This window comes from Lissotriton helveticus, chromosome 3_1 (assembly GCF_964261635.1).
Source record: "Lissotriton helveticus chromosome 3_1, aLisHel1.1, whole genome shotgun sequence".
NCBI classification, from domain to species: domain Eukaryota; kingdom Metazoa; phylum Chordata; class Amphibia; order Caudata; family Salamandridae; genus Lissotriton; species Lissotriton helveticus.
This window is the reverse complement of record NC_136061.1, coordinates 1,820,519,015-1,820,536,285: the sequence shown is the minus strand read 5'-3', so window position 1 is coordinate 1,820,536,285 and position 17,271 is coordinate 1,820,519,015. Positions and strand designations below refer to the sequence as shown.

Here is a 17,271-nt window from a genome sequence, read left to right as displayed (position 1 = left end):
AAACAAAAATGGTTTTATGTTTTTTATTTCCTTCATTTGAAAAATAACAGGCTGTATAAGGTTTATTTTGCTTTATGATTTTTTTGGTACAAAGCATTTGAGAAAAGTTTTTTTTGCTTTCTTCTTAAAAAGTAAAAACAAAATATAAAAATGACATCTGCTCGGACCCAGCATTTCCCCTCCCCTTTATGCCCTCACAGATTATCTCACACAATAAATAAGGCTGATTTTCTTTTTATTTTATTCTCGTATTGCAGTGCCGTTTCTTTTAAAAAAGGCATTATGGCTCAACATTGCATGAAAACATTAATAATAACATATAAAAACGGATTACACAATAAAAAGTTCCCAAATCCCCCCCATCTTCTTCACAATAGCAAATATTTATACAATTCAAGTAGTCGTTTCCCCCTCCCCCATTGTTATGAAGATATAGTGGCGTAAGCAGAAACAGCTGTGTAACAGAACGACAGGGCTCCAGATGTGGAATGAAAAGTGTTTATAGAGCAAATATTAGGAGGAGTCAGGTTTCCCCCTTTGCATTTCTAACCAGGTCTGTCTCCCCTCCTCATCAGTCACTCGGAGGGCCCCCTCTCGCCTTTTCCTCCAGAAAAAAACTTCCACTTTTAAGGTAATACTGCCATCGAGTATAAATGCATTCTTTAATGTTTGCTGTTTCCATGGTCGCAGATGGTATGTGCATTGCTCCCTGCGTGCTTGGCTAACAAATGGCTCGCAGTGCCTAGAAGCACGGACTCTTCCCACAATGACACGTTGTACACGGTGCTGAAATATCAATAGTCTTTCGCAGATGTTCTGTGCGGCTTTGCTGTAGGCAAAGCCATGATGTGAAAGAGACAGTTCTTTAAGAGAATGATCTCCTCTTTGCTAGGATATTTGCTTCTGAATAAGAGCTGGGATGAAGCCTGTGTATTGAGAATTGAAATTATGTCCCCAGATTGTTTGCTGGTGGGAATTCATGAAAGTAGTGGTTGGTGGCATGGGCTGTATGTCAAAATATCGAGTTTTCCACAGCGACTTACAAAAATATTTAATCTAGAACCTCAACTACCACTATATCGTAAAGGCTAACCAATCGATAGATAGATAGATAGATAGATTTACCATTCTCAACTGCACACCTATGTACCTTAACAAGTAATATAAGCATGGTACATAGATGTGGAGTTAAGAATAGTAAAGGTATACTTAATATATACTTATCTTGATGATCTAGTAAAAGTCCATAGTCTGGATTCAATATTTTTGTATTTCAGTATAGAAAACTCGATAATGTGGCAGAACACCACTGGACAGGGTTTTTTCAGTGTCATAGGCCCACCTCTATCTCACGCAATTACTCTTTGCAGGATACATAGATGGCTAGAAAGGGTGAATAAAACGGTGGGAAGCAGTATATAATACTGTTCCCATACATGACGTCTCTTTTAGCTAAACAATAATACCTAAGATGTCACAATTCTACCAATGCCTGTGGATTTGCTGCCGCTGCCATTACTTTCTGGTATACATATATGACACTGGACACTAGGGCTTATGTGGGATCTTGTGGCTGGGTCAACTATCTTGTTTCTGTTCACCCCATTTGCCAACATCTTAGATCCTAGGTGTCTCTAAATTTGTTGGTAACAGTAATATCCTTTTGACATTCCTTCACTCATGAGAAACTGGCGTACTCTAATGGACAAGCTCCCTGAAAGAGAGAAGGAAGTGTTCTAATCTACATCTCCGAGTGCCATGTTATGCTCAGAAAAGAGCCAGGTTGAAGAAGTCAACAACAGCTCCTCAGGGAACTCCAGTTCCCCGTCCCTGAATACTCCTATCTATGTGGCCAGTTCATAATGAATGGACTACAGAATTAACCACTTCTGGATTGCGTGTTTGTTGAAACATTGAGCAACCAATCTGGGTTATATGGGGGTATCAGTCAAAATACAGTAACAGCTTATGGCTGCTGGAAAGCTTCAGGATTTGACCTGCCTGGCCCAAGCCTTTGTGTTCTCGCTCCCTGGAAAGGCCAGATCTTGAAACCATAGTTTGCCATACTGGACACCATGATGAATCTGAAGTTGTGCGGTCTAAGTCACGGGCCCCCCAGAATGATTTGGAAAAACAGGAACTGCATCTCAAAGGAGCAGCCAGTAATGGAACACAAGTGACTCAACATTACAAGCTTCTTTCCATGCACTTAAAAACTTCACAGTCCTACTTGTGACACTTGAACTTGATTTTCAAGCTCAATATCACAGTCACCATCAGTATACTGCTCACTACCTCCTAGCGGAGGACATCATAGAAGAGCCTTGCAAACAGAAGTTTCACTTGTGAAACTTGTCAGCACTCAAATGAAACTGAACTGTGAACCCTGGTTCCACAATACTCAACCTGTTGCAGGAAGATGATTACGTCTTAAAAAAACGTCTTCCGTCCTCAAACCCACAATCCACAGCTGGCTGTCGGACACTAGAAGATATCATAAAAATGGCACCCCAGGTCCCAGTCCTACAATGCAGAACCTGTCCTCACACATCTGCTGACATCATAAAATAGTATATTTAAACCCAGTCCCACAGTAAGGCGTCTGCCTTCACTTAACAGGTGACATCATAAAGCAGTACCTTCTACTTGCTGGCCCCCTTACTCTCCCCTATGTGCTGACACCCATGACAGTTCACTCCATTTTTTTCAGCTAGGAGGATTTAACTCTGCATTTCATAAGTTCTCACCTAAATACAACACGTCACAAAGGGAAGGAAGGAAGGTGAACTGTGTGATTTATTTTAAGTAAAATTGTCAAAAGGTTCTTAGTTTGTCAGGTAGGTAGGTGAGCAACCAAACCACACAGGTATATTGCTAGTGTATGTACGACATAAATTATTGATTATCTTTCAAAATGTAGCCAGATTCTTTAAAAGGTAGTCACTACCATTGAGATACATGGAGTATATGTGTATGTCTGTGGGGTCGGGGGACCTTGCTCCACAAATATCTTGTGAGGCCCGCCACAATTGAAAAAAGAACATTTATTCAAACTTTTCCTAAAACGAAAAGCTGACATTTTCAAGTTAGAAATCATCCCATGCTCCCAGGTCTCTTGATCTTGAGACTGGTCTCCCTCCACAATGCTTTAGCACCATAGCACATTATACAATTCAAACAATCCTTCTTTTGTTGCTACACAAAATTTGTTCCATAAAAATAGTGCTTTTTGCCCAAAAAAAACAAACATCCCTCAAAATAAACACATTCGATGACAAGTGTGCAATGCAGACCGTGAAGCGTGAATGCTTCCGGGTGCTCTCCGTCCCCCTCTCTCCTCGATCTCCTTTTGCTAATTAAAAGGTGCAAATTTATTTGGATTTCTCTCATTAGGTACAAGAAAATAAAAACTTTTTAAAACCTTTATGGAATTCCTTGAAGTTAAGGAAAAAGGTGCAGATTTTAAAAGAACAACAAAACAATTGCAACGGTTAAAACATGAACCATAAAAACAAAAGCTCCCCTTTTTACAGTCCCCTTCTCCCCACTCACTCATCCCTCCCACTGGCAAAGCCTCAAGGTGAAGACTGTAATGCAATGCTGTTGACAAAAGCTGTCTGCCTTGCCTCGGCCTTCAGGGTTCCTTTGTGTTTTGGGAGGGGTTCATTGTTGTGTGCACTTGGTCGGCACCACTAAGGCTCCCACGCCGTGCAGTGCTATAATTGCACACTGGTCCCAGGACAGGGAGAACACAGATCCACATGTACAAAATAGTGCAGCTTGAAGAAAAAAAAAGTGTGTGCGGGGAGTACAAGGAGACTGAAAGATCCAACAACACCACCAAAAAGTGAAATGAAAGGACACAATGCCACAGAAATATTGCCGCAAATAAACAGGAAATGTTGAGTTCTTTGTTCCTTACACATGTTTCTCGGTGGGCTTGTAAAGTCTCCTCTCACTTGTCCGTGAGGATGTGAATGAGGAGCATGGTGTCAGACCCCTCCTTACTCTGTTGCTGTGATAAAAGGAGCAGGAGTGAGCGCAGTCTCCTCTTCTCTTGGTAGTCCCCAGGAGATAAAATAGAAAGGAAGTTAAACGTCCTGTAGTCAGGCAGCTGGTTCATTTCCGCCTGTCCGATGTCTCTGACAGAGCCCGCACGAGCAAGGTATGCTGGGTACGCGTGGCTGTCAGGGGATGGGAAAGCCTGACTTCTTTGGAATTCTCCAGGGCCTCAGCTTGCCACCTGTAGTGCCGCGCACGCAAGATGGCGGGCACGCCTCTCCGCAGGCGCTGCGTTGTCTTTCTCTGCCACACGTCATACTTGGAATACTTGGCATGGGATGGCTTCCGGAAGATGTCCTGTCGAGAGAAGTAAGTGTTAGAGTTGGAGTTTTAAATGGAGAGGAGAAGCTACAGAACCTGAACTACTCGTAGACATAGACGTAGGACTAGTATCTACTAAAGCACTTGCGAGAATAATGTGAGAAAACTAAGCGCCCTCTACCGCTCGTTCTCACCAACGTTGCATACACTGCTTCTGTCTGAAAATGTCTCGAAATATATAGGAGCTTAAACCATTTTCCATTTCAAGACCTGATTAAAGCATCTTTGGGGCATCGAGTCTATATGTGAGGGAATGGCACTTAAGCCATACTATACTTTTACCATGGTATTTCTGATGCCAAATGCTGGCTCATTCTACCCTGAACACAAGAACTGAGAAATTAACGTTTTGCATAACCAATTTTCCAACACTGCCAAAGAAAGGAAGCGAAGTCCTGCAACGTGTGGATAATTGTTGGAGAGCCTGTGAGTTCCATCTTTTTGCAATTACAATTCAAAGACTTCCTGTTTTTGCTAAAAAAAATCAAACTACTTTGTACCAAGAGAATACTGATCTGTTCCTTTGGCATTTTTTATTGTGATTGTGGGATAGATTAAACTAAAGTACATTTTTGATAACTGGTGACAGAGCTTGCATCGTACCTGCATTGTGTACATAATGAAAACCGTATGCCTGGCAAAGAATCGCTACTGCTGTCACTGGCATACTCATCACTTAACCCCATGCTCCTGTCGTGTGGCGATTGTGTAATAGTGATCTTCCTTGCCCCTCCTTAGTCAGCTGCATTCTTACAAGCATTCTTACACTCTTACACTGCTTCACCTGATACCTGTATGAGTCGTTTGTTGGTTTGCCTTCAGTAACATACCTTGCTTAGTGGTGGCAGGGCTGTGAATGATGTAGAAGAGATGTCACGCTCGTTCTTGGCGGGCTTGGCACAGTATGTTTCCAAAAGTGCAAGGTCGCAACTACGAAAGCAACACTCTTCCACGATGCCACGGCTGAACCTGCGATGCAGCCTCCCTGTGGGCCGACCTACACACGTGAAGAAGAAAAAGTAGGAGATGTTTGTGGTCGAGAGTAATTGATTATCTTTAGAAATAGAAATAGAAATGACAACACACCCACAATAGACTGCTGCTGGAATGCCCTCTGAGACATGGACACAAACATAAGCTGTGCCTTTGTCTAGAACAAGGGCTCTTACAAAACACCTCGATGACCGATCTGCGCTTCAATCGCTAGTCTGCTCACATTTAAATGTTTAGTCAGGAATCTTTATATGTGTTACTTGTTCCACCCAGCACTACCTACATACAGCACAGCTGGTTTGTGAGATGACACTTTAGGGACATAAATGAATGTTTAAAGGCTAAGAAATAAAAAAGAGCAGCAGAATGTGAGGAAGGGGTGAGAAAAAGGATGAAGGAAGAATTCATATCTTGCCTCAAATAACCTTGTTGACAGATGCGCCCCTTGCCCCATGCATTTTATGGCATCATACTCACCTATTGCGGGTACCCGCATTGGCTGCCAAGAACACTTTGCCCACTAGTTAGAGAAAAGCAAGAAGAAGGGAAGACAGTAGTCTTGGTACAACTGGAAAGTAAAGAGAAGGGAGAGCAGAGTGTAAGGAAGGCAGAGCTGGACAAGTGCCAGAAAGCAGGCCGCAAATCGTCACAATCTGACATGCTCGATCTGAGCAGCCCGTCTTCCCTTGAATCACACTATTTAGTTCTCATAGGGGCTTGTGCTGACTCAAACACCCAGGCTATCTTGTGGAACAGATTCAACACGAATTTCCTAACAACGTTTGCCAAAGAGGAACTTGCAGTCAGCAAACTTTGAAGGTTAAAGAAGACGTTTCCTTTCCTTTTCTGCCCTGGAGAGAAACGTAGTTAACAGACAAAATTGATATCGCCCATCTTTTGGGGACTTTTTCGAAGGCCAAATGAGAAATGACAATTATGAGAGGTGAACATGGTTGATGGCAAATTTAGATATTTATTTATTGGGACACGGTTGAATGCTGACAAGAAAACAACTATGTACCAAAGAGGACGAAGATGAAGGTCATATTAGATTTCAGCTCTCTGTCTGAGGGGAGGGGTGGGGGCAAAGGAAAACCTGGAAGGCCTACCTACAGTGGGATGCAGACAAGACCAAACGAGAAATCGGCCCAAGGGCACCAAGAGAAGGCCAAGTAAGAGTTAATCCTGCTACTGTCAGGAAAGGATTGGAACTGGGGCCTTAATAGACAAACGTCTTTTTATGTGGGGTGCTGGAATAAGGGTGGTAATGGTCTGAGTAGAATGGGGTTCAGAAGCTAGGGCTTATCTTTGTTTATCCATTTACAATTGGTTTCCCCCAAAGGAATGCTTTGCAAGTTTAGTGGTATTATTTTAAACAAAACATTGCTATTAGCCCATCAACCTGTTGCCTTTCAAAAGATAGGAGCACACTCTTATTCTCAGCTGTCTTTATCCTTCTGTTTGTAATTCATACCTACTTAATTGCGGACCAGTTATTTCACATTGATTTGGCCAAAATATGACTTTTCAGACAGTGGAGCTGTAACTTTTCATACTACGAGGTTACTTTTAGTTTATCCATTACAATCAATTTAGAGCCATGTCAAAAGGGAAAATTGTGTATTTACCATTATTTGAATGATTTAACTTCCCCCATAAATATCTCTCTAGTGCTGTTATAACATACCCACAATATGAACTAAATGAGGCAGAATGTGGGAGGTGTAAGCATCAGAATCTGGTGTGCTCAACTGTGACATATCTGCTTGGATTGAGCGTGTGCTAGTAAGAGTTTCTGAGGTGCCATTCTCTGATTAAATGATCTTCTTTTAGTGAATCTGTATCTAACTCATAGTAATCATAGGCAAACATCTTCTCAGTATAGGTGCACAAAAAGGTATCGCAGTGGATTGACATCTGCTGCAGAGTGCTATATTAGAGGCATTATGTAGTACACAAATTAAGTTAGCCCAGCCTTGTGGTGCTAAATAAAGGCAGATAAGACAAAGGATGCTATTTCTTTATTTTAAAAGTGGCTCTCTCCGTGGCGCTGTGTGCACAATATATGAGGTGTTTAATGATTATTAGTTTTGCAGTCGATGATACTAGCTTGATGGACAATTGAAGCCGATCCCAATTATTTTTATTAACTTTTGCTACATCATAAAAACCACATAGGCCTAATGATATGTGGATGTGCAAATAGGAGTCAAGGAATTTGCATATAAAGTACCTTGACCAATCAAATAACTGCCTTACTTATGGATGAGTTCAGTGGGCATCGACATGTTGCTTATTTTCCTATCCCCATCTGCTAGGGCCTATTTAAACAACTTTTCTCTTGTGCCCGTCAATGTGGGCATTTGTACCCATTCTCAAATACGCTTTCCTGCCCAACAGTCAACTCTGAGAAAGTAGACAGCAGAAATTCCAGGAATCTTGTAGCAAACCAAGTGGAAGGACCAGTCTAAAGAATTCCCCCAGCTCTTCAGTGAGGAATGTGAGAAGGCACAAAGAGCCTTTGTCATGCCTGGCGTGCCAGCTCTGCCACTGTCCCTCGCTCACTCCTACCCAGTAGGGTGTCTTGTCACTCGCTGCCAGTTTTATTCAGAAAGATACAGGAGAAAATGTGCCCCGTCAGCATTAAGGGATGAAAGGAGAGGAGAAGCTAGCTGCATCAGCTGTGCAGAGGGACACAAGACTGTGCAAAGTGCTGCGAAGCCCCTGTACACAGCATCTCCTAGCGCTGTTATTCAGATACCAAGTTAAAGTGGACCTCGTGCTGTCAAATAGTGTAAAATACAGATGCCTCCAGTTTTCTTGTAAGGAACAAAACACTTGTGAAACTAAAAGAATATACAATTAGGGTAAACTGCAAATATTTTAGCTGCTCCTCCCCAGCTCACACATGCATCATAAAAGGGAGCTGATAATGGTCTTCAATCGATCTCCTTGGATTCCAAACAAGACCATTCCTGCAGGAATTAGGGTTTCCTCTCCTTTAAGAGAACAGGGTCACTTTGTTGCCACATTGGGTCAATGGTACGCCGGATGGCAGCATAGTGAAATATAAACATGTTTATCAAAAACATTCCTTTGTACCTGTGTGCTCATGTCTACAAAACCCTTTCTTTCAATTCTATTTTGATGCAGAGCCTCAAAGGAAGCTTAATACTTGAGTAACAAATTGTTTTAGGGTCTGTGACATACCTTGAAAAATATGCTTTGTTCCCACAGGAATATTACGCTTGGTTGGCTATACCTAACAAGAAAGCAGTCAGGAATATTGTAGCATTTGCTTTGGGTTCGATTCTTAGGGCCTGATTCAATCATGGCGGACGGGTTATTCCGTCACAAAGGTGACGGATATGCCGTCTCCTGAAATCTAAATTCCTTATGATAAAATAGTATTTATATTTCAGTAGACAGGATATCGCTCACCGCTGTGACAGAGTAACCCGCCCACCAAGTTCTAATTCAGTCAGCTGGAAGGTAGTTTGGGTGACTGACTTACACTGACGTCAATTAGGGCTTGCAACGGTTAGCTGCAGCTCGCTCTGCTTGCCATTTTGGTACCCCTGCTAATGCTCTTGACACCCCTGGCTTCAGGAATCGAAGATAAACAGGGCTCAGAGACCCCAGCTTATTCTTTGTAGTTTCCACGCCCTACCTTTCTTATAGTCCTTTAGCCGCAAAATGAAGGGAAGGGAAATGATTTAAACCTGCAATGTCATGGGGAGCCTAAGTATGTGTGGTCACTTTCACCACCCATGGCATTGTTGTTGCAAGTACACTTCAATGCTGACTTAAGCAGTGTCGTACAGTGTGCCCATGCCTAATAAAGCTACAGTGTATGCCTAATTAGAGAAAGCACTAACGTGAGAGATGAGGTGTTCAATAACTATGCATGGCGAAAACAAGCTTGAGGTATCTGCAAATCCACGTGGAAGATGTCTGGATTTAAAATTATTGGTTTTGTCAACCACATACATAAAAAACACTGGTGTCCCAAGTCGACCTCAACTCTAATTAACTCTGTATTTAATTTGTTCCACCGTTCGAAAAATAAATTAAAAGAAAATCGAAATGGAAGAGGAACAAAGGGGTGCGTTTTGTAATACTAGAGACTGTTGACGTCTAGTAGATGTTCAGGAAATATGCAATTATTGTAGAATTTGTAGTACGTGCCTACGTGGGCTACCACAGTGGCCCTGCCCTCAAACTGTTGATCCGCGTTTTCCTCTCTGTGGTTGTGATGAAGGGAGAAAGTATATCTGTCTGGTATACATTGTTTGCATGAGTGTACAAACTATGGAAACAGGCAAAAGTCCCCTCAAGTTCAGAAATAAAAGCTTGTCCTTCACTAGTTCAGCTAAATTGCAAATTTAAATTTTAAGCATTCTACAGGCAAAATGGAGAAGTACCCTAAACCTGCACTCATAATAGTAAAAGGAAATGTAAGCACACTGCCACCATGGTGATGTTGGTTTGGCAATATGCACATCTTAATTGAAACACTACAGATTGGTCACTTAGCCACCAACTGCGACTTAATATTTTGCACTCCTGAACTTTGCTGATAACTTCTCTATCTATCTATGTATCTATCTATCTATCTATCTATCTATCTATCTATCTGTCTGTCTGTCTGTCTGTCTGTCTGTCTGTCTGTCTGTCTGTCTGTCTGTCTGTCTGTCTGTCTGTCTGTCTGTCTGTCTGTCTGTCTGTCTGTCTGTCTGTCTGTCTGTCTATGCCCTTCTGTCTGTCCATTTTTCCCATCCCTATTCAAAGAGAATGGAGCATACGTCGAAATTTCCCAGTGACAGAATGTGCATACTTTAGTGTTCTCATGCATAGATGCTTTTGCCATACCACCCACTTTACTGCAGTGTTTGTCTTTGGTTATAATACTGCACAGAGATTTTAGTGCTTTAACTCATTTAAGCATGTAGCACAGGATGCAGCAAAACAGACAAATGTTATCAGGGGTAGGGGTCTACTTACTGAAATAGAAGCCTCGGTCCCCACAGACGAATTGCAGCGTGTCCACAAGTTCTCCCCCGCACAAGGTCTCGGTTACAGGCCCTTGTGCGATTACACAGTCCAATGCATACACCATGAAAGAGAAAAATAACAGGAGCAGCTGGCATGTCACAGTCATCTTGGGCACCTGAGGAAAACAATAATACATAGTCACAGCCTGTTGATTGCGACTCCCACGGCATGTTTATACATTGTGCTTGCCCAAGCCCCATTGCAGCAGTGCTCGGTTTGTGTTGGTGATTGCAGGTAGTGGGCACTGGCACTCTTTTTGGAGGTCTGGACTTATTTTTTAACATCAGACTTTGACAGAGTGCAAGAGAGAGAAAGACAAAAAAAGGGAAAAGGAAGGATTAAGAGACAGGAAGTGTAGGTTGGGGAAAGAAGAAGGTAAATGGTTGAATCAAAACTAAACAGCCATGGTATTTGAAATCCCCAGCATCTGACTTTCTCAGCTGTGAGCTTCTTATTTCTTTAAAAATTACACACTGTGTCCCAAACTTCTAGCAGCATTTTCGCATTTCACCTCTCCCATTAAACCGGGCCGTTTGAGACAGAGTGAACCTCCATACGAACGTAACTGAAATCTCCCGTGGAATCTGCTGGTTGCCTGGCAACAGTCGATGATTACGGTATCGGACAACACATGGGCACAAAACATTCCACTCATCCAGGTTTCAGCTCCAATGTCTCACTTTCTGGCACATGGAGAAGATCTGGGACAAAAGCAGTTGGTCCGATTTGTCAGGATATGGGACACCAGTGAATCAGGGATCCGACCCCGCTATTCATATTGTTTGCCTGTTTCCTACAGCAAGGTAGGGCCATGATAAAACTTTTATTATATTGCACCTCTTTTTTATATTATAACTGGTGCATATCCGAATTCAGTCCTTGACACTCCAGTATAAACCTTACACACCATTCCCCTAATATACAAATGATGGTGTAGGAAAAACCTCAGCAGGAAAGTGGAGTCTTACAAATTCCCTATCATCCCTACATTGTCTGGTACTACAATCTTCCACCACCTAGGAGAGATGCTTCATCAGTGGTCCCTACTTCTACGTACTACTTTGCATTTCATACCTCTAATATATTGCTTTAATAATCTTTTATGGGCAGTAGGTCTGCGCCCTGTCCATACAATAAAACAGTGGCATAACAAAACTTGAGGTTTCCCCCCTGCAAGGTACGTGGAGGGATCCTCTCCAGACTCAATCAGGAGCTTTTCGGCCAAGGTACCGGGCTGAGGGACCGCCCCCTCAAGCTTGGGGGCCCCCGCACTGTAGGGGCCTACGCTACGTCACTGACTATAGGCCAGCCATCTAAGTCTGCGCTTGCAACTTGGGCACAGGAAGAAACTGATCCTTGTTGGTGCAAACTCTGTAGCACAAAGTGAGAGGCACCAGGGATTTAAGAAGACCTTCAGTGATTATTTCCAGAGGCCTGTGATTAAGTGGCTTCTGCAACGCCTCACTCAAAAGGACAAGGCCATGGTGCCTCAAAGAATGAATTGTTGTACTAATGAAGAGATTTCATTATAACAGGGGTGCAAAGGCCAAACTCATATTGATGGGTTGTTATGCTAAAGTCTGTACTTACCTTGCCATTTCCCTTTGTTGGTTAGTCCCCATACAGTGGAGCACTGCAGAACCTGGACTGGCACCCTCACCCTGTATAAGCTTACGGGTCCCAGTGGAAAGCCATTTTTGGGTTTTGTTTTAGAGACATATAAATGCCAATAGAGGCTCAGCCAAGCAATTCTGTAACCATGTAATTTTCATTTGAAGCTATTCTGCCGCACTGCGTACGGCAACCAGACAAATCAATAATATAGGGGATAAAAGTTGTCACCTCTCGATAACACAAACACTCAGTGCCTGTGTCTCCGCAACCCCAGATTCGCATACCATGAGAAGCACCAATGGTTGTAATCTCTGTGACCAGGCCGTACTGGTAGTTTGTCCTACAGCTATCCAATTTAAAACGTCCTTGCCTGCAGTAATATCAGTTAATCTGTTCAAAATAGTATACCTTGCACAAGTGTATTATCCCTTGCGCTGCAATTTGTCCAAGTAAGAGGATTTCACCACACCTTGCTGGATCCCAGAGGACTTTTATCTAGGTGTCCTGGAGTTCTATTCTTTCATTGTGGAGAAAGTAAAGTTTCTACCCAGCGAACAGGGACCAGTCTAGAAACAAATTCTAGCTGCAATTAGGTTTGATTACATAAACGTGCAAGAGATGAGTGTCACTTTGTTGTTAAATTATCAAATTCTTTTGCCACTCACTGACCCTCTCACTCACACTCCTTTCTTCAGTTGATAGTCTCTATTTTCAGGATGAGTTTAGAGAAACGTTGCAATTTGACCTGAAATACTGAGTTCGCCCTAGTTCTACCAGTCATTTTGGGGGTCAACAGTCAGAGATACAATTGCCAGTTTCCCACACCAGCCAGCCCACCTCAGATGAAGGACCAAAATTCAACCATAGAACTATTAAGTCCAAAATGACACATGCTTCTCTACAGGCAGTGGCTAGCACTAAACAATGTTCACATAAAACCCCCCACAAATCACTAAATTGAGAAGCATTTCCACAGTACAACCGCTAAACACAGATCAAAACAGGTCATGGGTCTTCACTTGGTGACAGCACCATCAAACCTGAAGTTGACCGTGCACAAGTATAAAGTCACGTATTAGTCAATAAAAACTTAAATGAACAATTGAAATCACGAATAAAAAGATAAAATGAAGGAAAACAAGCAGTCATATTGAATCCCTGTGAGCAGGAGCAATTTCAGCTGCTGAATGATACCAGTGCGTACAAAATAGCGATTGTAGTCCAACAGTGTGTGACTTATGTTTTGTTTGCCAATAGCCAGTATAAAGTAAAAGCCAATGAGCCCTAATTCTGCGTAGTGGCCCATAGTGCCAGTGCATTAGTATAAGTTTGACAAAGGCCTATGCAGTGTGCAAAATTACGCGTTAAGTGCAACAGTGCTAACAGTTGGTCAGACGAGATGTACAGATGAGCTTGGGCAAATATCCCCCCTGACAGGATAGGGAACCGGCAAACACAGGTTATTCCTAGCTGCCAATCGTCCTGTGAAGGGGTTAACTGGGAATCTTGACAGAGCCTTTCTTAGCCATCTGCCTTGCCCAATGCCTAGGTCTAAGTGTTCACGTTAGCAAGGGATTTCAAGATGTCCAAGAATTGTACCAATCAGATATTGAGAATTGCGTTTCTTGGATCTAAGGATTCAATTAGTTCTGATGTACAAGACCTTATCCCTAATGCGTTAAATTCCTCCTTCAACAAACTCCTTCTCTGATGACCTAGAGAAGAGCAAATGCAAATGACGTGCTGCAGGGTTTCATCTGCCTGATGACATTATCGGCATTCCTGGTCCCTCCTTTTGGCCTTCTACCCACCACTCTGGTAAAAAAAATCTAGAGTAGGAATGTAACCAAGTCTCAGAGACCATAATTTCTGTTTGATCGTCAGGGAGTAAGTTGCTTCCAAAAGGGGGAGCTCTTTTGGACATCATCGGATCTCATCACTAGCCACCAATGGGACTGCTTAGCCACTTTATCTTTATCATCCAACCAACTTTGCAACTTGTTAGATGTATTTACTGCTCTTCTAAAAATTTGATTGGATGTATTTAATTTCCGTAGCTCACCCAATTCAAGCTTTTCAATGCTTCTTTCAAGTTTTTTTTTATATTCACAATTCCCCCCTTTGAAGGTTTATTTCAGACCAGACTAAGTTAGCCAATGAGCCCTCAGCAGCTAACAGCAGTTGGTGGCAGCATTTAACATTGCCTAGTGAGGGACGGCTTTATCAGCAAAAACTCCTGCTTAATTTGGGTAGGCAATGCTGATCTTGATAGATGGAAAATGTTTTTATAGGACTGTATCACAATTTTGTCCACGAGATTGTCCTCTGCACCCATCATTATATGAGAGTGCAGGTATCAATTTAGCTTTCGTTACATCGGCCATTAGCTGAAGATTGTGCCCCCGGTTGGATTTTGCTAGCATTGTAAAGACAGTTCAGGGCTTGCACTTTTGCTTTGATTGCCTTTCTATTGGGGTGCAAACATAACCCTTGAGTCTATATTTACAGCAAGATATCCATCTGTAGAGGTTTCAGCTAGTGTATCTCCTTTGAGATGAGATTTACGTTCATTTAAAATACTGTGGCAAGATAACTTTTGTTTTTTGCTATTTATTTCTAGCCCATTGTCCTCTGCGTATGATCCTAAGCAATTCGGCAATCTCTACAAGCCAATTTTGGTGTTTCTAAACAATAACAGGTCATCCACATATAAAATGTTTTACAATGGCTGGCCCCTGAGGCTCAGGCCTGCGAGACCTGTCCATCTAATGCCCAGGAGAGATCTGCAATATATAGATTAAAAGGAAGGGGCACTAAAATACAACCTTGCTTTAGTCTGGACAAGTTGACTTTACACAAGACCGAATGCACAGTTGTTCTCAGCGGCTGCCAAGGGACACCGCTTTCAGACCTCACTGGCGTGCCACCATCACGTTCAGGAGAGCACAAAGCGTTCCTGAATGTGAGTGCCCTCTTTGATTGTTCTTTTGATTTTTATGGGGAAAGTAGAACAGTCTCTTTTTACCACATGGAATCCAAAAAGTAAATTAATGTAATGTAAGCCAGACATTTATTTGAAAGTGAAGATTTATTTCTGAAAGGAATATGAGCATGAGAGCCTATGGGATCCTTAAAAGTATATAAAAGTATTAATATTTGGTACAAACGTTAACGCAGAGAAGCCAGGTTTGAGAAGTTATATCTATTCAGACCTTACTTGAAAAGAACACATTTTCATTTGTATATCTGTGCCTTTTACTTAGTGCTGCAGTTTCATTTTTATTTTGAACATGGTTCTTCAAATAGCCTGGGACACATTGGAGGTAGAAGAGCCTTATACAAAACTGCAGTTTTCAATATTTTAGTATTTGTAATATAAATTGTCTTATCAAGTTATTTCATGTTTGTTTAATGTAAAGATACAGCAACACTGGTAACCATGCAATCAGGCCATTTTTAATCCATTACAGTATATGAGGAGCATGATTCTTGCTAACAGTAGGGCACTCCTCTCAATGTTCAACCACACCAGTATATTACACAGTGTTAAATGTTAATTTTAACATTTTGAAATAGACTCCATTATAAAACATATTTGATGAAATGCCTCCAGTGAAATATTTTCTTCTAAGAGCCCTGTGCAGTTTTTAGTGGTAATCTATTTTAACATAGTATAGAATCACACTAGCTTGAAGAGTTGAGCAGCCAAACGTGGTAAGTGAGCAGCTGATGGAATATACTTAAAACAAATTAAATATAAAGAAGTGGAAAAAACAATAGTAGTAATCCAAAGGGACACTTTTGTCGGCTATGGATAGAGTTATCAAATCCCCCCCAGTAAGTCAGCAAAACCCTACAGCAAACTCAAGTAAAACAGAGCTTTTGAGGCATTCTGTTTGCACTAATCCTCATTTGTCGCACAAGCTAACTAGAGTGGTTGCTTCAGTCAATTAGGAGTTAACAGGGTTGGCCTGAAGGCAAAACATATATTGACAATCTACATAGAAATTATAGCTTGAGTCCCTGGATGATGATATGCCGGTCAAAATATATACATTAATATTAAGGGAAGACAGCAGTTGCTAGGCCCATTCTGTCTGTCCATTTTCCAGGTCCTTTTTTCATGAAGTTTTATGCCATAAGAGACAACCATAAGATTTTTATGGAATGGGCCAGGAAAATACAGTTATGACACTCATTACTGGTACAGGGCTAACATGTTCTGGTGAAGCGAAGGGGTTAAAATCCCAAACCACCACCAACCAGGCTTTCAAAATGAGTCCAAACTAGAGAGACTTCCTCTGGTTCTTTCTGCAGACTGTGAAAGTGTCTTCTCTGGGCTCACTAGATTGCAATATTGGATATGGCCTCTGGCAGCGGCCTGGCAGGATGAGGGATTGTAGTAACCCGAAGGCTCATAACTTAACAGCCGGGTTTTTCAGGCCTTGACTGAAGGAGCTTGGTTCTTGGCAGCAGGAGAACTTGGACCTCAATAGAGGAATAAACATGATACCTTAGTATCAGCCATCCGCTATAGGAGGGTTCAGGCCTACACAGTAGTCCCTACGCCTAAACAACAGAAAGGTTAAGGCATAGGGGAGAGGATGTAGCCTTACGTCTAGAGTGGTCGGCCACAAATCTGGGGAATGGGGTTTGAGTCTCTGCAATGATGCACAACATCCAGTCATTCTGGGCAAATCACTTAATCTCCCCATGCCCAAAAAAAATGGATGTGTCCATCTGTAACGAAACTGGTGCTCACATAAAGTGCTCCGATACCTGATATCCTCTGGTCTGTTTTGCGCTATATAAAACTCTCTTTAAAATGTTTTTATTAAAACAAATACACAGCAGGAAGGCTCATGCCTAGATGGCAGACTTCCCAGCAATATATACTGCAGGTAGTCACATTTGACTAGACATTGGAGGCTTTTACTTCAGGTACAGTATAAATTCATGCATGAAGTGGGTGAGCTTTTTCAGCTCGCACCCATGGTAAACCCTAGAATCTTTTGTTAAGCTGCACTTTGCGAATAATAGTTGGCCATTTGAAACTAGCCACCAAAAGCAGGGTCAAAGTAAGGGAAAATAAATAAAGCTACAATAGCTATAATAGTGAGGTAAAAGCAGATTTTGACTGTATCACATTACACTACTCGGGAGTCTCGGAGCTCAGCATTCTTGAACGAATTGACGTCCGCTGCTGCGTGCCTTGCAGCACCGCAA

General features: G+C 42.0%; 1 protein-coding gene across 2 annotated transcripts in view; it reads right to left on the bottom strand.

Annotated features, from left to right (window-relative positions):
• Positions 1-224: 224 nt before the first annotated feature.
• The window catches only part of IGF2 (insulin like growth factor 2), a 30,835-nt gene continuing 13,788 nt past the window's right edge, over positions 225-17,271 (bottom strand). For both annotated transcript variants that reach the window (XM_078682737.1, XM_078682738.1), the window contains exons 2-4: positions 10,381-10,546; positions 5,214-5,380; positions 225-4,359 (exon numbers count right to left, since the gene is read on the bottom strand). In XM_078682737.1, the coding sequence (XP_078538863.1) occupies positions 4,120-4,359; positions 5,214-5,380; positions 10,381-10,546 (573 nt within the window). In that variant the 3' untranslated portion in view covers positions 225-4,119. The remainder of the gene's footprint in view (positions 4,360-5,213; positions 5,381-10,380; positions 10,547-17,271) is intronic.